The 21,755-nt window shown below is 44.1% G+C and overlaps 1 protein-coding gene across 1 annotated transcript in view; it reads right to left on the bottom strand.

The window, feature by feature from the left end:
- LOC112850510 (inhibitor of carbonic anhydrase-like) overlaps positions 1–21,755 on the bottom strand; it is a 54,121-nt gene that overhangs the window by 17,857 nt on the left and 14,509 nt on the right. Inside the window, exons 2-9 of the mRNA XM_086674321.1 lie at positions 18,870–19,042; positions 10,452–10,560; positions 9,371–9,532; positions 8,008–8,164; positions 7,131–7,186; positions 3,407–3,585; positions 1,866–2,037; positions 820–962 (exon numbers count right to left, since the gene is read on the bottom strand). Coding sequence (XP_086530447.1) covers positions 820–962; positions 1,866–2,037; positions 3,407–3,585; positions 7,131–7,186; positions 8,008–8,164; positions 9,371–9,532; positions 10,452–10,560; positions 18,870–19,042 — 1,151 coding nt within the window. The remainder of the gene's footprint in view (positions 1–819; positions 963–1,865; positions 2,038–3,406; positions 3,586–7,130; positions 7,187–8,007; positions 8,165–9,370; positions 9,533–10,451; positions 10,561–18,869; positions 19,043–21,755) is intronic.

Raw genomic sequence — 21,755 nt, 5'->3', positions numbered from 1 at the left:
AGGAGACTGTATAAATTGCCAGATCTTAATGTACGGGTTATTCCCAGGAAGGCTTACCAAAATACAGATCTTCTTTCTTCAAGAAGACTGTGTGTCTCCTAGGTTTCTGTCAATTTTTTAGTATTTTATTTATAATTTTCTTTTTTTTTTAATGTTTATGTATTTTTGAGAGAGTGCCAGTGGGGGAGGGGGCAAAGTGAGGGGACAGGAGCAGGCTCTGCGCTGACAGGCTGACAGCAGCAAGCCCGATGTGGGGCTCAAACTCACTAACCACGAGATCATGATCTGAGCAGAAGTCAAAAGCTCAAATGACTGAGCCACCCAGGTGCCCCATAAATTTATTTTTTCTAATCACAAAAATATTGTCTGCTCTTAGAGAAAGGAAAGTTAATAACAACACAACTTCATAACTCAGAAATTATGTGATCATGATCTCTGAGTTATGATGTTGTGAATGATTTTATTTGTCTTTCATTTCTCTTGTAGCATGTAATATTTTTGGCACCAGAAAAAAGTTAAACTTAATGACTCAAGGACTGAGAAGGCTGATTTGCTTTCATAATCCACATCCTGGGATGCCACCCCACTTCCCAAAGCTCCCAGGACTCCAGAGCTATGTACCTAAGGAGTCTGGGTCTTGGGCCAGCCTGAGCTGGAGGGGTGCATTGGGTGGAGTTGCATGGGGCTGAGGAGGGGGTGGGGCAGCACACAACAGGTACATCTTAGCCTCATGGCTGACAGGAAGACATATGGGAAAAGGGCAGAGAGGCCATGTATCTGGGTGTCCAAGCCCAGCTGTGGAGGTAGGGCCCTCCTTACCACTATGGCAGCAATGCAGTTCTCAATGGTCTCCTCCATGGTACACTGTAAGGCGCCACCACTTACAGCACTCCACTCATCGCACTTGACCCTCTCATGGTGGCCCACTGCACACCACAGCACCCTCTGGGAGTCTTCCACACCTAGGACAGGTGGAGAAAAGCCCAGCATGCAAAATAAGTCCTCACATACGTCTGGGAGGTTAGTGCCACTGACTGCAGAATGGCTGCCCGATGGTGTCCTAACTGACAGCAGCAGAGTGGGCATGAGACATCCCTGCTCATTCCCTGCCTATCACCCTCTGGGAGAAATGGGGAACTCAGTACTCAGAAGGAACAATGAAGGCAGAGCAGTCCCTCTCCCTATTGACCTCACCTCCTCAAGTACACCCTTCTGAGGGGAGGCCTTTCTGAGCACCAGCCCAGGTCAGGACCTTCCGGGGTTTTCTCTGACAGGACTGGGTTCTCCCATCCAGCAGCATTCCCTAGTTGGTAGTCATGTGTTATCTTTGGGGTGGGCCTAATTGTTCTCCCCTCACCCAATATCTGCTCACCACAGTATACCCACATCTAACACAGTGGCTTTTGTAGGTACTCAATAACTACTGGTTGACTAAATGAAGAAAAAAATAAGGAAGGAAAGAAAGAAAAAATGAGCCATAGGGATCCAGAGGAAGGCAAAAGCTGAATTAACACCCTCTGACATCCTAGTTTCATTCCTAATAGTGGCAGAGGCCATGTTCCCACATCAGTTTTGGATGTGCTATTTCTCCTGGGCACTGGGAAGGTGACCCTGGTTAATACACAGGACTGAGAACCATCATTACTTCAAACTGACTGTAACCTGAAGGTCTTCAAAACCCTTTTGTGATCTCATAATTCAGGCCTTTGGTGCAGCTCAGCAGAAAATCCCCGCACTAACCCCTGGGAGTTGGTAGCTCCCTTAGGCTCCACGGGCCAGTGAAGGTTGGGTAGGGTGAGGCTTGCAGGCACTGGGAAAACTTCTCTGGCTTTCCTGCTCTGCTGCCCTCCCAGGACCTTACACACCTATCCTTAGACGCTGAATGGCAGCAAAATATTTGTATCCCAGGTATAGCTTGGCATCCATCTTAGGAGGGACTCTTAAAAACCCATCGGTAGCATCTGTAAACAGCAAGTCCTTCCCGTGAGGAGAGGCAAAGAGCTGGAATTCTGTTGACTTGTCTTTTCCAAAATGTTCCTGTTCAAAGGATAAAACAAACAGAGAAGGAGGGAGGCTGGCATAGCAAGGGAAAGGGAAAACAAACCCAAAACCAAATAAGGAAAACTGAAAGCGAAAAAACATGAGCACCTGAGAGTAAAGACAAAGCGCCTGGCCCACCAACGTCCCTGTGGTTCCTGGGCTTCTCATGTCTCTCTCCAGGGAATACTTTACCCAAATCCCAGCTGGTCTGCCATGTGCGGCTTCAGGGAAACTGCCAGGGGCTGTCCCCCTGAGATTCGCACCAAGAGGTACGGGTTGCTGTATGCCAGGCAGCTGCTCCTCCCCAGTGTCATGTTCCCATGTGACAGGCAGTGAAGGCTGCCTTATTCCTGGCCATTAGTGGCTCTAGTGGCTCTAGTGGTCTTCGTCCTAGAGAGGCTAGTGGTCCAGCACCTGCCACTGAGCCTGGACATCAGGAGTCCTGGGCTCCTCTCCTACCTCAGGCCTACCACTGAAGGACCAGCTGGAAACTTTCTGGCCTCCAAACAATGGAAGGGCCCTTTGCCTACAACTCCCACTAGCTGGCCCAAAGCCATTCCTGACTATTGTACCTACCCCCAAGGTCTTTCCAATGTCTGTCCACTTTTTGCTTTTGCAGTGGCTGTACATGAAATGTGACCTCTGGCAACCTCCTGTACTTCCTAGGGGTACACACAGCTTACTTCCCAGGGCTCAAGAATCTTCCCAGATATACCCTACAAATTAGTTCCTCTGACCTCTACAACGTACACAATCCAGGTCCCCAAGGTTGTACCATTTCATCTGGTGATAGTTTGTACGTATATTCATCATGTCTTCCACACTCATCTGGGAGCAACTCAAGGGCAAGTCATTGTGCCCTTCATCTCTGAATCCCCAGTGCTGAGCAGGGAGCGCCAAGAGAGAGGGGTCAGGGGATGAATAAGGGCTGGATGGGAGAGGCTGCCACCAACACCAGACAGAGAGAACGCTCATGGCGAGAGAACCTGCCACTGAGGGAAGTCAGGAGGGCAGGATCACATGCCAGTAAGATAATAGGAGAATACTCCATAGAGGAGGGGCACCTGCCCTGCATCGTGAGGACCCTTTAGAACTGAAAAGAAAAAAATGGAGCAATGAGGCACTTCTATAGAGTCTTTGGACCAGGAGGTCAATGATATAAGGTGAGGGTTTTATGGCCTCTGCTGTCTGTAACATATACAGACTGAGTGGCTTTTCAGTGAAGCAGATGATGTGTGACATGGTTCCTGTCCTACACCCAGAAGAACTTCCAGAGTAGCTAGAAGGGAAGGTAGGAAAATGGCCCAAATCCAAGCAGAGACACCCCCTCCCCCAAGCAGGAAGGGAGGATGGTGGGTGGGAATACCTGGGCCTGGTTGAGAAGCTCCCAGATCAAGTCCTCCTTGCCCCCCACCTTTCGAGCCACGACAGCATGAGAAGGGAAATGGGCCAGGTGACAGTCCTTGTATTCATCCACTGACTTCCGGGAGTTGTCCAGGCAGAGCAGCTCATACTGGTCCCTGTCGGCTTTGTTTGGCAGGTTCTCTGGGGGAAGAAAGCCCAGATGAGCCAACTGTAGACAGAGCTATGAGCTGTGGTCCCTGCTGCTCCCTGAATCACAGACACTATTTGACCTTATTGTAATAACTTTCTAGGCCCAAGATGGAGCTAGTCCTGCCGAGGTACCACATAAGTAAACCAAAATTTAGATCAGCTTTTGCGTCCCTGTAAATGCTCTGCTTGACCAGAAACAAAGTCTATTCAAATCAGCAAGTCCCCAAACACCAAGCCAACCCTGGGCCTTCTAACCTAGACAAAGTTGACTATATGGCCCCAGTCAATAGTCTATTTGTCTCTTCCTTGTCCTTTATTCATTTATAGAAGCTCCCTGACTTCCACCCCATTTTTCAGCTCTCCAAAAGGAGACTGTCAACTTCATGAAATGTTAAAATGTGTTTGTATCACCTAATTTGTCTTTAATAATTTTTTAACAACCTAAAGAGGACTGAAAGAAAATTTTTTCCAAATACATTTTATACATATGAGGAACCTGAGGCCTCAGGAGGTGAAATGACTGGTTCTCACTGCAGATAGACCCGGGGCCGGGAAGCCTGTTTGGCCCAGGACCCCTCTGACTACCCCACACATCTGTAACTCTGCCGATACGAATGATGACAGCAAATGTTTTCTGAGCACTCACAGCACACCAAAGACTGTGCTGAAGGCTTTCATTTAATCCTCATAGCAACTGGGGAGGCCAGTGATATGATGATGCCATTCTAGAGATGAGGAAACGTAGGCTCGGAGAGTCAAGGTAACTTGTCAGCTAGTCTGAGGCTGATGCATCACCATGCGAGGACAATCCAGGTCCCCCACTAAAATGGCAGTCCTCCCCTGGAGGCAGAGCCTGCTGGGGAAAGGTGGTGAAAGAGTTGAAGGAGGCATAGGGCCCCAGTCAAGGTACTCTACAGGTACAAAGAGGGCCAGAAAACCTTGTGAGGGAAACAGACTGTTTGGTATTTGAAAGTGCTCTGGGTTGAATTGTGTCCCCTGAAATTCCTATATTGAAGTCCTAAATGCCCGTTACCTGAGAATGTGGCCTTACTTGGAAATAGAGTCATTGCAGCTGTCATTAGCTAAGATGAGGTCACACTACAGTAGTGTGAGCCCCTACTCCAGCATGACTGGTATGCTGATAAAAATGATACACACGCAGGGAGAATGCCATGTGAAGAGAAGGACTTAGGTTGGGCCGGTGTGACCGCAAGCCAAGGGACACCAAAGATTGCCGGCAAACCACCAGAAAGCTAGGGGAGTGGCAAAGAACAGATTCCCCCTCATAGCCTCCAGAAGGAACCCACCCTACTCACACCTTGATCTTGGACTTCTAGCCTCTCAAACTGTGAGACAATAAACTTCTATTGCTTAAGCCACCCAGTTTGTGGTATTTTGTCACGGCAGCCCTAGAAAACTCATAGAGAAGGACTTTGGGGTTCATCAACTCTCACACTGAAAGAGAAGGAGTACAATTAGAGTTCTTGTATAAGGTTACAATTTTAATTAGGTATGTCGAAGAGAAAATACATTTTAAATCTTTATATTGAAAGAAAAAATTTTAATGATTTAGTAATATCAGAATTCAATTAAAAAAATCAATATGGTCTAATAGCTCCAGAAAGAAAGAACTTTACCTTAAGGTCCCAGTGGTAGCAGCAGCTCCCCAACACTCACTTGTACCCCAAAAGCCTGATGGATAGTGTCTTTTTTTTTTTAATTTTTTTTTCAACGTTTATTTATTTTTGGGACAGAGAGAGACAGAGCATGAACGGGGGAGGGGCAGAGAGGGAGGGAGACACAGAATCGGAAACAGGCTCCAGGCTCTGAGCCATCAGCCCAGAGCCCGACGCGGGGCTCGAACTCACGAACCGTGAGATCGTGACCTGGCTGAAGTCGGACGCTTAACCGACTGCGCCACCCAGGCGCCCCTTGATGGATAGTCTCTTATAAACTTCTACTTAAAAGGCAATGAGTGGGGGTTCCTGGGTGGCTCAGTTAAGCGTCCGACTTTGGCTCAGGTCATGATCTCACAGTTCATGAGTTCAAGCCCTGCAGTGGGCTTGCTGCTGTCAGAACAGAGCCTGCTTTGGATCCTCTGTCCTCTCTCTCTCTCTGCCCCTCCCCTGCTGACTCTCTCTCTGTCTCTCTCTCTTTCTCTTTCTCTCTCAAAGTAAATAAATTAACTTTTTTTTCAAAGGCAATGAGTGATCTATATTAGCAGGCAAATGACTTTCAGTAAAAGTAAATGAGGACAAGCTGGGACAACCTGTTGTTTTCAGAAAGTGAAGACGTTTTCAAATGCTTCAGGGTGAGTGTTAGGAGACTCTGCCCACTGGCATAGTAACTGTGACCACTTGAGCAACCAGAGGAAATAACAATGACAATTATCTGGAACAACTTGATTCTGGGAAATGAAACCCATGAATGACCCCACTAATCAAATTTACTGATTATTAATAAGATATGCGTCAGTTGCCAAAATGCTAACAAACCAGGTCAGTGTGTAATAATGAGGGGACTGTGAATTGTGAATAGCTGAACAAAGCAACAAAGGACCTTGAACTCCTCTTTCATGCTAGAGAAAGACACTGTGTTGTAAGGAGCTCTGTGAAAAGTGATGACTTAAAGTTTCCTTTGAGGTAGCATACATTTATCTTAAAAATGAACCTAGCATACTGAATATTCATTTGGTTTAAACATCTTGAACAATACAAGTGTATTCTGCATGTGATAGAAATTTGATTGGTTACAAAACAAAACCCAGATTCTGTAACTTCAATTTGCCTGAAATATTATTTTGGTTTTTTTGTTTCTTTCTGGTAAATGGCCCAAAACTCTTTTTTTTTTTTAATTTTTAATCTTTATTTTTGAGAGAGAATGAGAAAGTGGGGGAGCAACAGAGAGAGGAGACACAAGATCCAAAGCAGGCTCCAGGCTCTGAGCTGTCAGCACAGAGGCCAATGTGGGGCTCAAACTCACAATCAGTGAGTTCATGACTTGAGCCGAAGTTGGCGGCTCAACCGACTGAGCCACCCAGGCGACCCGGCCCAAAACGCTTAAAAGGGTTTATTTTTTCAATGTAGAAACACAAAATAAATATATTTTTGTCCACAGTAATAATGCTTTTGCAACACCTCTAGTTGTAGATGTGCTAATAAGTTCTGAAATCATTATAATAATTTGTGTGTTTGTTTAAGGTGTTTGAAGCATTTAGGAGCCATTTATACTGAAGAATTCGGGAGAATGTGATTACATTTGAAATGGATATTGCAGTGGCTAAGAGAATTGAATTATTACAACTTGTCTTATTAATTGGTAAATACTGTTTCAATTCATTTAGTAGATTTGCAAACTGAACAAATTGAACACTAAACCAAGTACAAATAACAGAAATGATTTTTATACAGAAACTCTCCTGTATCATTAACGGTCTTGTCATCACCCATCTCTAGATGTTAGGAAACTTTCAGGTAAGAACCAGTTCCCCTGGCCAGGGTATGGCTCACATGATTCTCCCTCCATCCAGCACTTACCAAACACTGTCATATGCCTCACGAAGGCCACATCCCCCACACCATCCTGCAGACACCTGAGGAACGGGAAAGTGATAGTCAGGCCACTGTCTGTGACTTGGGCTCACCCCTGCCCTGGCAACCTCTCTGAGGCTCTGCCCTGACCACTGGCTCACGCGGCTTTGCCCACAGTTTCCCAGACTTCATTGTGTCCTCACAGAGGCAATGGCCCTGTCTGAGGGGCTTTTGAAACTCCACAGCCAACCCAGGTCTAAGGTAGGCAGGAGCTCTGTAAGCCACAACCCAGGTGATTCTAGGGAGGGATGGTGTGAAGGAAGGACCCGCACTTTCCCCTTCAAAGGCAGCCTAAAGTGATTGATTTTTTTTTTTTTAATAAAGCCCAATACATGGAGGATAAAAACTCAGGATAGCCTTGGATTCCCAGCCAGTTTTGTTCTGGTTTTGACCAGTAGCCATTTCTCTTACAGACATGGAAAGGTGCCTGCAGAGGGCTGGGAGGGAGGTGGGGAGAGGCAAGCACATGTCCCTGACACAAGGAGATGCTCTGCCAGAAATAAGCAAGCTGGGAGGTCTTGGCCTTTGGCCCAGCTGGAAGCCCAAGCCTGTGTGTGTGGATCCCAGAGACCTAGAGATAGGTCTGTTCCCCAAGCCCTCCCTGGTCCAGGAGGGAGAACACAGGCTCCCTGGGGGGCAAAGAGGGGCTCCCACACAGAAGGCTGCTCCTCAGGACGGTTAGGAGTGAGGGTGGGCCATGGGAGGCACTCAGGACCCTGGGTTTCACACTGACACCCTAGGTGGTCTGAGCAGGCCCTGTCTATTCCCTGTGCCTTAGTTTCCCCATCATCAGGGTGAGGAGAAGCAGAGGGGCCCCACTCACTTGAAGGCACCTGAGTAGCCGAAGTACGGTTCCTGGAAGGAGCAGGCACACTTGTCTGTCCCTTTCCCCACACACAGTTGACACAGTCTGGGGAACGCTGTCCTGTTCGCACAGGGGACACAGCTGCCGGAGAAGAACTCGGCCATTTCTGCTGTGGCTGCTCAACACAGACATATGGACCTCAGGGCATGAACTGGCTGGGGGCCTCTGGGTTGTGTATGTGTGTGAGTGAGTGGCCCTCTGTGAGATCCCATGAGGCTGTACATACTTCCCAAGACTGTCCTAAGGAAGCAGATGTCCAGAGGTGGCCAACAGTGCCCATAGCCAAAGAAGTGGATGGCCCAGGGTCCCCATGTGTTCAGACATCACACCCATGTGTGGGCCTGGGGTCCCTAGCATGTCCACTGCAGAGAGCCACCTACCTACACTGAACCAAGGGACCACTCACCTTGTTAACTCACCACCATGGAGGCTCTAGGTGTGGCAGACAGAACTCTAAACACTGCAGGAGCTCCAATTGCCCTTTCTTACTTCGGGACATGGTCCCACCCACCCGTCTCCCCTTTGGATCCAGGAGCTATGGTAGTTGATGGTAGTTCCAGGAATCCATGGGAAAGGGTTGGGATAATTTGCCTGGTGGTTGGTAGGGGGTAGGCCAACAGTCATAACTTTTCAGACAGATGTCCAGCAGTGTCAGACATGGAGGCAAAAGAGACCCCAAGAAAGGGCAAACACGGCCAGAGCTATGGCCCAGGCTTTGGCACTCCATCTGACCCCAAAAGCCCCTTGTTTCTATCACAGGCAAAACATGGATGCTGCAGAGTTGGCAGGGATCAAAAGCACAGAAAGATTTGCCCATCATCTTTCAAAGGCTAACAAGGCACCCTAGACTCCCTTGGCTCATCATAACTGAACAAAAAGGACATAAAAAATTCTTGGCTCCAGTCTGCTCCTCACTTCTTGCCCCCATCCCAAACCCTCACCCCAGGCACTGAGGCCTGACTGCCGGTGGTGTGACTATAATCCCTAGTGAGCCTTCCTGGGAAGCTGGAAGGGAGTTCCCCTTTCTCATGAGCCCCAGGGATGGCCCTTGTCAAGGCAAACTGCTGGGGTTACAATGAATGTGGAGCTTTCAGAAGCTCAGAGACCAAGGGACCTTTGCCAAGAGAAGACTCAGCTGCCAGTTCCCGAGGGTCGCTGGTGCAGCAAACCCAGCTAGTCACATTTAAATCAGGCTGTCCTCTCCTCACCTTGTAGTTCATGAAACTCAGCGCCTGATAGTGATTATATGGCCCCAACACAATCTATGTGGGTGACTGGCGTAGGAGTCCTGCCTGAGGGCACCCAGCCCTAGCAAGCCTACCTTTTTCAATGGAGTCAGAAGGAAGAAGTACCCCAATGGGGATGTTCCACCCAGCAGACCATCCTAGGCCCGTGTGGCAAGACTTCTTGCCTCGGAGCTGGTTCAGCTGGAAGTCGCTGTCCTTCTTCACCACAGCTACAGCATAATGGTAGGTTTGTGGATCTGCAAAGGAACAGAGTGAAAGGAGGACCAAAGGAAGACACCACATTATTGCTAACTAATCTTCCAGAGTGTGTGCAATGGGGAACTTCAGGAAATCCTAGGACCTGCACCATCTCCTGGTGAACAGGTGAAAAAAGAAAAAAATTGGCCTTTGATTAACAGGAGTGGGGTGGGGGGAGTCCATTTTCAGGGCAATGAACACTAGTTCCTTTAAGCCAGCCCCTTGTAGCCAATGGAGACGTGGGGTTGGGGCCACCTGCTACTACAGGGCCTGCAGGGCATTCTTAGGGAGACCTTCAGCTCCCAGTCATTGTGATGTTACTGTTTCTCCCCAAAGGCTTTTCTCCTTTCTCTGTTTCTTTGCCTGCAGCCCAGACACAATGGTAAAGGTGTGAGAGGCAGGATGCAGGGGTGACCCCGGGATTTTGACAGAGCCCTGAAAGTTGGACACAGATTGAGGTGGGCTGTGCTCATGTACCCACTGATGACAGTTATGGACAAGTATGGGAGGAGGCAAAGCCTTATTCTTCAACTCCCCCCAAATCTCTCCTCACATCATTCACAGATCCATGTTCTGTAGCAACTGCAGGGGAATTAGCACAGCGAAGAGGCTGTCCAGATCTGTGTGTCTCCAGAGAAGGGCCTCTCAATGGTGCAACCCCACTGGGTAAGTGATGGACTCTGGACAGCACTGCCCCCTCTTATCCAGTAGTACCAAGGGCATTTCGATCAGGATGCATACAGTTCACAATTTCCCAGGGAGAGTCAACATTCTAGCCCTTGTAGGTCAGCATAGATGACAGACTCCTTCAATCCAAAGAGCTCCAGCAACTCTGTTCCCTACAGGCTGACAGAGACCCTGCCTCCCCCTATGGCTGCAGTGTCAGACCAGAGACCTGGGACCCCAGGGAGAACGCACCATCTTTTGACCCAAAGAATTCTGCCACGATGGGCTTCAGGTTAAAGGGGAGCAGGCCTGCCTCAAACACCAAACCTCCTTCGACAGTCACAGCATCTGCTTCATTTGCCTGAAAGAGAAGAGACCAGACCATGAATGGAGCCCCTAACCTAGCCCTCTGCCAGGGACACTTGACCCATAGATGTCTGCATGGGTCAGACCTCATTCCCTCCTTATTGTCCACTCAAATGTCACCTTCTCAGCAACGCTCTCTCCAACCACATCTTAATACAACCACTCCATGCACAAACTATGAGCTCCCCCTTTGCTTTTTCCTTCAGTCAACCACCTGACAACCATTCATTGTAAATTCTCTTCCCCTTTGGAATGCAAGCTCCACCAAGGTGGGGATACTTTTTTGGTTTGGTTGGCTTTTTCCTGCTGTATCTCAGAACCTAGAGAAGCACCTCCTATAGGTAAGTGTTCAATAAATGTTTGTTGGAGAAGTGAGTGAGTGAATTGTCAAATATTTCCATCCATAAGAAGTTATGGCTTGCACTCACAGATCTGGATTCTCTCTTCAAGTATCTGTCAGCCTAGGATTCCTTCCTTCTTGTGAGAAGCAGCAACCTCACAGCCTCTTCTCAGAAGTGAGGTAGATCATTTCTCAACCCATCATGGAAACCTTTTTTTTTTTTTTTTAAAGAGAGAGAATGAGCAGGGGAGGGGGAGAGAGAGAGAGAGAGAGAGAGAGAGAGAGAGAGAGAGAATCTTAAGCAGGCTCCACAATCAGCACAGAGCCCGACATGGGGCTCAATCTCACAACCATGAGATCATGACCTGAGCTGAAAACAGGAGTTGGACACTTAACCAACTGAGCCACCCAGCTGCCCTTAGAAATAATTTTTTAAATTCATTTATCAATTCACATTTGAAGTAACTTGGCTTTTTCTGAATTTAGTGTTGTGTTTCTATATACTTGCCTCCTTTTTCCTCCTCCCATTTTTCTTGCATATGAATTTTATTTATGTATTTATATATATAGTATATAATTAATATTCTGTTGCATGTATCAGAACTCAATTTAAATTAACTTAGGTAAAAGAGGCATTTAGTATAAAGGTAAAAGGACAAGAAGGCCACTGGGCCTAGTGAATACCATCAAGGTCAGAAGCAATTACATACATGGGTTTCAGTTCATACCCATGGGCTCCAGCTCATTACTGGTGGTTCCAGATTGTTCTTGCTCTTCCCCCACTTTACCTACATCTTCCCTTCCTGGCTGCCTCCTCCTCAAGCTCCAACGGCTTATGAAAAGTCAGTAGTCTTAATAGAGACTGTATAACCTGCTTCGGCAACTGCATAAGGTCAAATTCTTGTAACAAATCAATCCCCCCCCATAGATGAATTAGAAAAAAAAAAAAATAAAAGTTTGTATTCATGTTTTTGACCCTTAATGAATATTTCCCAATTGTCTTCCAGAAATGACACAGAATTTATAATTCATAATACCAATAACAATGCATATTAATGTCACAGAAACCTACCAGCAAGAAATTCCATCATTTAAGAAATGTTATTACATTTCTAGGTATAAACTGTTACTTTAAGGATGGCTTTATTCAGGGGCCCCGGGTGGCTCAGTCCGTTAAGAGTCTGACTTCGGCCCAGGTCATGATCTCAGGTTTGTGGGTTGGAGCCCTGCATCAGGCTCTGTGCTGACAGGTCAGGGCCTAGAGCCTGCTTTGGATTCTGTTTCTCCCTCTTCTGTCTACCCATCCCCTGCTCACACTCTGTTTCTCTCTATTTCTCTCAAAAATAAATAAACATTAAAAAAATTTTTTTTAAACAATGGCTTTATTTGCATTTGATCATTAAAAAGTATGAACATTTTCTCCTTTATTGTTTATATCTTTTACTAGTTGTAATTTCTTTTCTGCAAGTGGTTTGTCTATAGCTTGTTATCCTTAAGCATTTTTTACAAATTTAAATGATATCTTAATCTAGTTTTTACATTATGCTGTTTTGTCATAGTTGATGTGAATATATTTTTGTATGCTTAAGGTCTTAAAATCTTTTTTGTCAAAGATTTAAAACTTTTACATTTCCAAGCTTATCTACCTCTGTGATTTATCTTGTTATGTCTATCTATTCTAGTCAAATTGCATCAAACTGAGAGTTTGTTTGGTAAATGGATTAAACACTTCTCTTAATTTTGTTGCTGAAGAGTTACCCAGGGGACACCTGGGTGGCTCAGTTGGTTGAGTGTCCGACTCTTGGTTTCAGCTCACGTCACGACCTCATGGTTGGTGAGTTTGAGCCCTGCATCCAGCTCTATACTGACAGTGCGGAGCCTACTTGGGATTCTCTGTCCCTTCCCCCCCACCTCTCTCAAAACTAAATAAACAAACATTAAAAAAAAAAAAAAAGAGGTACCCAGTTGTCTCGCTAAAGAATCTTTTCTTAGTCATTTACTTAGAAAGTTTGCCTTATCACACATATCAGTGTAAATCTATACCTTATCATACATATCTGTGTAAATCTACATGTATCTTACCTAAATTTATTAAGCCTATGGCCCTAGTGCCCTAATGTTGGATATTGATCATAGCTGACATCTGCATCGTATCATGTAGACAACTAGATAGATGAATATATATATATAGCAAGCTGTGAATATGTATGAATTTTGTTTGCTTTCAGGCCTCCTAACATCTGCACCAGGACCCTGGTCTTTGTAATACTGCTATTTAAATATTTTATAGTTTCAGGTAGGCCTCCAACACTCCCTTGCTAATTTTCTTTTTTAAAATACTATTTATAGGGGTGCCTGGGTGGCTCAGTCAGTTGAGCATCCGACTTTGGCTCAGGTCATGATCTCACAGTTCGTGGGTTCGAGCCCCGCGTTGGGCCCTGTGCTGACAGCTCAGAGCCTGGAGCCTGCTTTGGATTCTGTGTCTCCCTCTCTCTCTGCCCCTCCCCCACTCGCACTCTGTCTCTATCTCTCAAAAATGAATAAACGTTAAAAAATTTTTTTAAATAAATAAAATACTATTTATATTCTTATCCATGTGCTTTTTCTTAAGATTTTGTAATTATTTGGTACTTCTTTTTTTTCAACGTTTATTTATTTATTTTTGGGACAGAGAGAGACAGAGCATGAACGGGGGAGGGGCAGCGAGAGAGGGAGACACAGAATCGGAAACAGGCTCCAGGCTCCGAGCCATCAGCCCAGAGCCTGACGCGGGGCTCGAACTCACGGACCGCGAGATCGTGACCTGGCTGAAGTCGGCCGCTTAACCGACTGCGCCACCCAGGCGCCCCTCCTGTGGTTGATTTCAAGCTTCATAGCATTGTGGTCTGAAAGTATGCATGGTATGATCTCAATTCTTGTATACTTATGAAGGGCTCTTTTGTGACCCAGTATGTGATCTCTCTTGTAGAAGGTTCCATGTGCACTCGAGAAGAAAGTATATGCTGTTGCTCTGGGATGCAGAGTTCTAAATATATCTGTCAAGTCCATCCGTTCCAATGTATCATTCAGGGCCCTTGTTTCTTTATTGATCCTGTGTCTAGATGATCTATCCATTGTTGTAAGTGGGGTACTAAAGTCCCCTGCATACCACGTTCTTATCAATAAGGTTGCTTATGTTTGTGATTAATTGTTTTATATATTTGGGGGCTCCCATATTCGGCACATAGACATTTATAATTGTTAGCTCTTCCTGATGGATAGACCCTGTGATTATTATATAATGCCCTTCTTCATCTCTTGTTACAGCCTTTAATTTAAAGTCTAATTTGTCTGATATAAGTATGGCTACTCCAGCTTTCTTTTGACTTCCAATAGCATGATAGATAGTTCTCCATCCCCTCACTTTCAATCTGAAGGTGTCCTCAGGTCTAAAATGAATCTCTTGTAGACAGCAAATAGATGGGTCTTGTTTTTTTATCCATTCTGATACCCTATGTCTTTTGGTTGGAGCATTTAATCCATTTACATTCAGTGTTATTATAGAAAGATAATGGGTTTAGAGTCATTGTGATGTCTGTAGGTTTCATGCTTGTAGTGATGCCTCTGGTACCTTGTCTCACAGGATCCCCCTTAGGATCTCTTGTAGGGCTGGTTTAGTGGTGACGAATTCCTTCAGTTTTTGTTTGTTTGGGAAGACCTTTATCTCTCCTTCTATTCTAGAAGACTTGCTGGGTAAAGGATTCTCGGCTGCATATTTTTTCTGTTCATCACATTGAAGATTTCCTGCCATTCCTTTCTGGCCTGCCAAGTTTCAGTAGATAAATCCATCACTAGTCTTATCAGTCTCCCTTTATGTTATAGCATGCTTATCCCTAGCTGCTTTCAGAATATTCTCTTTATCCTTGTATTTTGCCAGTTTGACTATGATATGTCGTGCAGAAGATCGATTCAAGTTATGTCTGAAGGGAGTTCTCTGTGCCTCTTGGATTTCAATGCCTTTTTCCTTCCCCAGATCAGGGAAGTTCTCAGCTATGATTTCAAGTACACCTTCAGCACCTTTCCCTCTCTCTTCCTCCTCTGGAATCCCAATTATGCGTATGTTATTACATTTAATTGTGTCACTTAGTTCTCTAATTCTCCCCTCATACTCTTGGATTTTTTTCTCTCTCTTTTTCTCAGTTTCCTCTTTTTCCATAATTTTATCTTCTAATTCACCTATTCTCTCCTCTGCCTCTTCAATCCAAGCTGTGATCACCTCCATTTTATTTTGCAGCTCATTTATAGCATTTTTTAGCTCCTCCTGACTGTTTCTTAATCCCTTGATCTCTGTAGTAATAGCTTCTCTGCTGTCCTCTATACTTTTTTCAAGCCCAGCGATTAATTTTATGACTATTACTTTAAATTCATTTTATGTTACGTTGCTTAAATCATTTTTGATCAGTTCGTTAGCTGTCGCTACTTCCTGGAGTTTCTTTTGAGGAGAATTCCTCCGTTTCATCATTTTGGATAGTCCCTGGAGTGGCGAGGAACTGCAGGGCTCTTCCTCTGTGCTGTCTGGAGTAACTTGCATTGGTGGGCGGGGCCACAGTCAGACCTGATGTCTGCCCCCCAGCCCACCGCTGGGGCCACAGTCAGACCGGTGTGTACCTTATCTTCCCCTCTCCCAGGGGCAGGACTCACTGTGGAGTGGTGTGGCCTCTGTCTGGGCTACTTGCACACTGCCAGGCTTGTGGTACTGCTTCGATGGGATCTGGCGTATTAGCCGGGGTGGATCCACAAGGTGCACAGAGGCAGGAGGAGCAGAGTCAGCTCACTTTGCCTTCGGTGGTCTGCTTCAGAAGGGGCCCCTCTTCTGTGGGCCTCTCGTCTATGCTTGGCTCCGGAGAGTCCATTCTGCTAGTCTTCTGGCAGTTTTCTGGGTTATTTAGGCAGATGTGGGTGGAATCTAAGTGGTCAGCAGGACGCGGTGAGCCCAGTGTCCTCCTACCCTGCCATCTTCCATTTTCTCTCTAAAAAAACACTCTTCTCAGGACTAAATAGCCTGACTTGATGACACAGGAAACACCACGACTGCAGGGCAGGTCCAACCGGGTTTACACCACATCCCTCAGGATCTGTGAGCCTCAGGTCACTGACCTCACCTCCAGTTTCTCAACTGGGACAGGAAGGCTGGGCCACAGGGGAGAGAGAGCCAGGCTCTGTGCTGAGAGAGGACTCTCACAAGGCTGTCGTGTGTTGTCCCTCCACTGCGGAATCTATATGTGTTAAAATCTTGCAGATCTGTCATGATTTTTTTCCTGAAACATTTTTCTATTATAGTAGATTATATTGTAGCATAATAGAATTATAGTATGTTATTTAAAAATTTTTAATGTTTATTTATTTTAGAGAAAGAGAGAGAGCACACAAGTAGGGGAGGCGCAAAGAGAATGGGACAGAGAATCCTAAGCATGCTGTACACTGTCACCCCAGAGCCCAGTGTGGGGCTCAAACCCATGAACCGTGACATCATGACCTGAACTGAAGTTGGACGCTCAATGAGCTGATCCACCCAGGTGCCCCTATAGTACATTATTTTAAATAAAAATAAGTCATAAATTTGGGTTACTTTTCCCCAACTAATGACTGTTGTATATGAAAATGACATTGTGATATGTTGATCTTTTGCCAAACTAATTTATTCATTCATAAATAATTGTAGTAATATTTTTCTTTTTTTATAGTTGTACCACAATTTGTTTATTTGTTAACCAGTTGATGGACATTTGAATTGTTTTTAATTTTAACATTATGAAAAAAGCAACTGTAAACATTAACATACAGGTGCTTATGTAGACATATGTTTTTATTTTGCGGGGGAGTAGATACACAAAAAGGGTAGTATGGTAATTGTATATTTAACTTCAGGAGAAAGTTCCAAACTGTTTTCTAGATATGCTATTTTGCATTCACACCAGCACTATCTGAGGGTTTCAGTTGCTCTAAATCCTTATTAACACTTAATGTGATCTGTGTATTTTATTTTGACCATATTAGTACATAAGTAGTGCTATTGTCTTGATTTGCATTTCTATAATGACTAATAACTTTGGATATATTTTTATGTGCTAATTTGCCATCTGTATGTGAGTGGATGTCTGTTCAAATCTTTTGCTTATTTAAAAAATTGGGTTGTCTCATTATTATTGGGTTTTAAGTTTGTTTTTTTGTTTCATTTTAATTTACATCCAAGTTAGTTAGCATATAGTGCAATAATAATTTCAGGAGTAGAATCCAGTGGTTTATCCCCTGCATATAACACCCAGTGCTCATCTCAACAAGTGTCCTCCTTAATGCTCCTTGCCCATTTAACCTATCCTTCCACCCACAACCCCTCCAGCAACCCTCAGTTTGTTGTCTATATTTAAGAGTCTCTTAGGGGTGCCTGGGTGGTTCAGTTGGTTGGGCCTCTAACTTTGGCTCAGGTCATGATCCCACTGCTCATGGATTTGAGCCCTGCGTCGGGCTCTGTGCTAACAGCTCAGAGCCTGTAGCCTGCTTCAGATTCTGTGTCTCCCTCTCTCTCTGCCCCTCCCCCACTCACACTCTGTTTCCCTCTCCCAAAAATAAACGGTAAAAAAAATTTTTTTTATATCTCTTGTTTTGCCCCCTCTATGTTTTTATATTATTTTTGCTTCCCTTCCCTTCTGTTAATCTGTTTTGTATCTTAAATTCCACATATGAGTGAAGTCATATGATATTTGTCTTTCTCTGACTGGCTAATTTTGCTTTGCATAATACCCTCTAGTTCCATCCACGTTGTTGCAAATGGCAATATTTCTTTTTGCCAAATAACACTCCATTGTGTGTGTGTGTGTGTGTGTGTGTATGTATATATATATACCACATCTTCTTTATCCATTCATCTGTTGATGGACATTTGGGCTCTTTCCAAACATTGGGGTACGTGTGCCCCTTTGAAACAGCATACCTGTATCCTTTGGATAAATACTTAGTGTAATTGCTGGATTGTAGGGTAATTCTATTTTTCACTTTTTGTGGAACCTCCATACTGTTTCCCAGAGTGGCTGCATCAGTTTGCATTCCCACCACAAATGCAAAATGTTCCTCTTTCTCTGCATCCTCACCAGCATCTGTTGTTGCCCGAGTTGTTAATTTTAGCCATTCTGACTGGTGTGAGGTGGTTATTTCATTGTGCTCTTGATTTGTATTTCTCTGATGATGAGTGATGTTGAGCACTTTTTTCGTGTGTCTACTAGCCATCTGGATGTCTTCTCTAGAAAAGTATCTATTCATGTCTTTTGCCCATTTCTTCACTGGATTATTGTTTTTTGGGGGGGGGGGTTGTTGAGTTTGATAAGTTCTTCATAGATTTTGGATACTAGCCTTTAATCTGATAAGTCATTTGCAAATATCTTCTCCCATCCCATCAGTTGCCTTTTAGTTTTGTTGTTTCCTTTGCCATGCAGATTTTTATCTTGATGAGGTCCCAATAGTTCATTATAGTAATATTTTTCTTGATTCTACCCTACTTTCCAGGCATGCAATCATCTGAAAATATTGATATTTTATTTGTTTCTTTCTACTTCATATGTATTTTGTATCTTATTGCATTACTGGAAAGTTCCAAAAACAATGTTAAATAATAATGGTGATACGACAGCTTCTTATTTCTGACTCCAGTGCAATTCTGGCTTAGCTTTCCTGTTGGCATTTTCACTGAATCCTTCTCTATTAGTTGTTTAATTACTATTATTGCTTTTACTATTAATGAATGTTGAGCACCTATATTTTTCTCTCTACACGGTCCCTGTACTTTCAGGTCTTTAGCTTATTTCCTTCTCCTTTAAAGCATGGTCTAGTTCCTGTGGGAAGAAAGTTGTTCTGAAGCAATAAACACTAACAAGTACAGAAAAAGGAAGTATGGATTTTCTTCCATTCTCCTTTGGGCAGCTGTGACTTACCCAAATGGACTTGATGCACTCAAAGTGAGAGGCTCTCTTCACACAGGTGACATGAGGACCATCCGCTGGAAGGACTTTTTTCATATTGCCACTGAAATCAGAGCACTTACTGGCCTCATGATTTGAGATAGTGCACCACCTCACAGTTTTCCCAGGGACAGCCAGACACAGACCTAGGGGACAGATGCCAGAGGTGTAAGGAACCCGCAGCGCTCATCTTTCTCTGCTGGCAGAAGAAGTTAAAGACAAGGTAAATGGTTGCCTGAGTGGGACAGACAAAAATTGGGTTGGCTGCATGGCTCACCTGAGTTTTCAGGTCCCATTTCTCTGATTGTGCCTTTCCCCTTGGAGAAACAAACCCAAAAGCACCTCCCAAAAGCTAAACAGAATTACCGCATGATCCAGAAATCCCACCCCTCAGTATATATCCCAAAGAATTGGAAGCAGGTACTGAAATACACATACATGAATATTCATAGTAGCACTATTCACGATGGTCAAGAAAGGCAGAAACAACCTAAATGTACATCAATGGGTGAATGGATAAACAAAATATAGTATATCCATACAATGAAATATTATTCTGCCATAGAAAGAATGAAGTATTGCTATATGCTACAACATGGATGAACCTCGAAAATAATATGTTAAATGAAAGAAGCCAGTCACAAAAGGCTACACATTATATAATCCTACTCATATGAAATATCTAGAATAGGTAAATCTATAGAGACACAAAACAAACTGGTGGTTGCCAGGGGCTGGGAGAGAGGGGAATGGGAACTGAATGCTTAATGGGCACAGGATTTTCTTTTGGAACTAGATAGAGATGGTAGTTACACAACACTGTGAGTATACTAAATGCCACTGAAGGGGCGCCTGGGTGGCGCAGTCGGTTAAGCGGCCGACTTCAGCCAGGTCACGATCTCGCGGTCCGTGAGTTCGAGCCCCGCGTCGGGCTCTGGGCTGATGGCTCAGAGCCTGGAGCCTGCTTCCGATTCTGTGTCTCCCTCTCTCTCTGCCCCTCCCCCGTTCATGCTCTGTCTCTCTCTGTCCCAAAAATAAATAAACGTTGAAAAAAAAATTTAAAAAAAAAGAAAGAAAAAAAAATGCCACTGAATTGTATACTTTTAAATGATTAATTTTATGTTAATTAATGTCACCTCAGAAAAGAAAAAATATAAAAGGTGGGAGGGTGCCTGGGTGACTCAGTCGGTTAAGCATCCAACTCTTGATTTTGGCTCAGCTCATGATCTCGTGATTCATGAGTTCGAGCCCCACATTGGGCTCTGTCTGCACTGACAGTGTGGAACCTGCTTGAGATTCTCTCTCTCTTCCCCTCCCCTCCTCTTGCTCTTTCATTCTCTCAAAATAAATAAATAAACTTAAAAGAAAAACCTATGGGAAGGAATCTTCAGCCTACTGATTTAGTCATTCTTTTGACATTAGATACTCTAACCTTATATGGTACTAATTGCTGGGGCACTAAAATCAGTACATGTTTATTTCATTTTAAGCTACAGTAATAAGTTTAGAGACTATTTTAAAGGCAAAATGCTGCTTACAAATCTGTAGTATTTGAGCCAAATGTTATTTTAAATAAAATCTAGAAGATGAAGGTACAGCAGTAGCAAATCCCAGTTTTGGATGAAGTCCTGTATGTCAGGCAGTGTGCCAAGCACATTACTCTGCTCTAAGGTCCACAAATCTCCTGCCATTTAAACATTAGTGTTTCTGTTTGTGGATGAAATTTAAGGAAAAAAAACTATCAGGGACATAAAATAACTTGAGACGATGCTAATATTTGAACTACCCAAATCTGTTTGACTCCAAAATCTGCACTGCCTTTTAAGTGTCTGTGAGTAAGAAACATCAAAAGAAACAGGACAGGAGATGCCAAATTACCTTAGACAGAATCCCATATGAAACACAGAATGACATATGGAGCTCCTCAACCCTATCTGAAAAAGCCTTTGAGAGTAGCAGCCCAAAGAAGGAGAGCAAGCTAGGAAATGGAACTATAGAGGCCATGTGCCCATGTGCAGAATAGAAACATTTGGAGTATTAGTTTTCATTTTCATTTTGAAACTTTCAAAGCATGTTTAATCTGTTTCCTAATATACATTGCTAAAACATTTTGTGCTTAGAAATAACTGGCAACAGTAGAGACAATACAACTCTATAAATGAAAATGCTTTGTAAGCAGGTTAAGTTATACAAAGAGCTACTATATCCAACTGTAGGGTTTCTTTTTCTTTTTCAAAGGTGTGCACTTTTTGGGAAAGCCTTTTTGAAAGTTTATATTTTCAGTCACCACTGTGCTTATGTTCAAATGATTAAAACTAGTTTCTGCACTTCTAATTTTTTTTTAACTGTGATTGCAAAACAGGGCAAATGAAGTATGTATTATTAGGGGAAAAGTGAAAGTCTTGACAGAAGCAAAACAAAACAAAAAAAGAGAAGATGGACTTTTGCTTCTACCTATAAAGGAATAACGATATGGGACTTGTTCTAGTACTTTAAACAACTAAAACACACACACACCCACACACACACACACACACACACACACAGTGTGGAAAAAAACATGTGAAGAAAAGTTTTAAGTTATTGGATTATGGGCAAAAGAAAACCGGAGTAGCAATACTTATATGGGACAAAATAGACTTTATTTATTTTTTTTTTAATTTTTTTTTCAACGTTTATTTATTTTTGGGACAGAGAGAGACAGAGCATGAACGGGGGAGGGGCAGAGAGAGAGGGAGACACAGAATCAGAAACAGGCTCCAGGCTCTGAGCCATCAGCCCAGAGCCCGACGCGGGGCTCGAACTCACGGACCGCGAGATCATGACCTGGCTGAAGTCGGACGCTCAACCGACTGCGCC

This window comes from Puma concolor, chromosome C2 (assembly GCF_028749965.1).
Source record: "Puma concolor isolate L17-30 chromosome C2, mPumCon1.1.hap2, whole genome shotgun sequence".
In the NCBI taxonomy this organism is placed as follows: Eukaryota; Metazoa; Chordata; class Mammalia; order Carnivora; family Felidae; genus Puma; species Puma concolor.
This window is presented reverse-complemented; position numbering and strand designations above follow the sequence as displayed.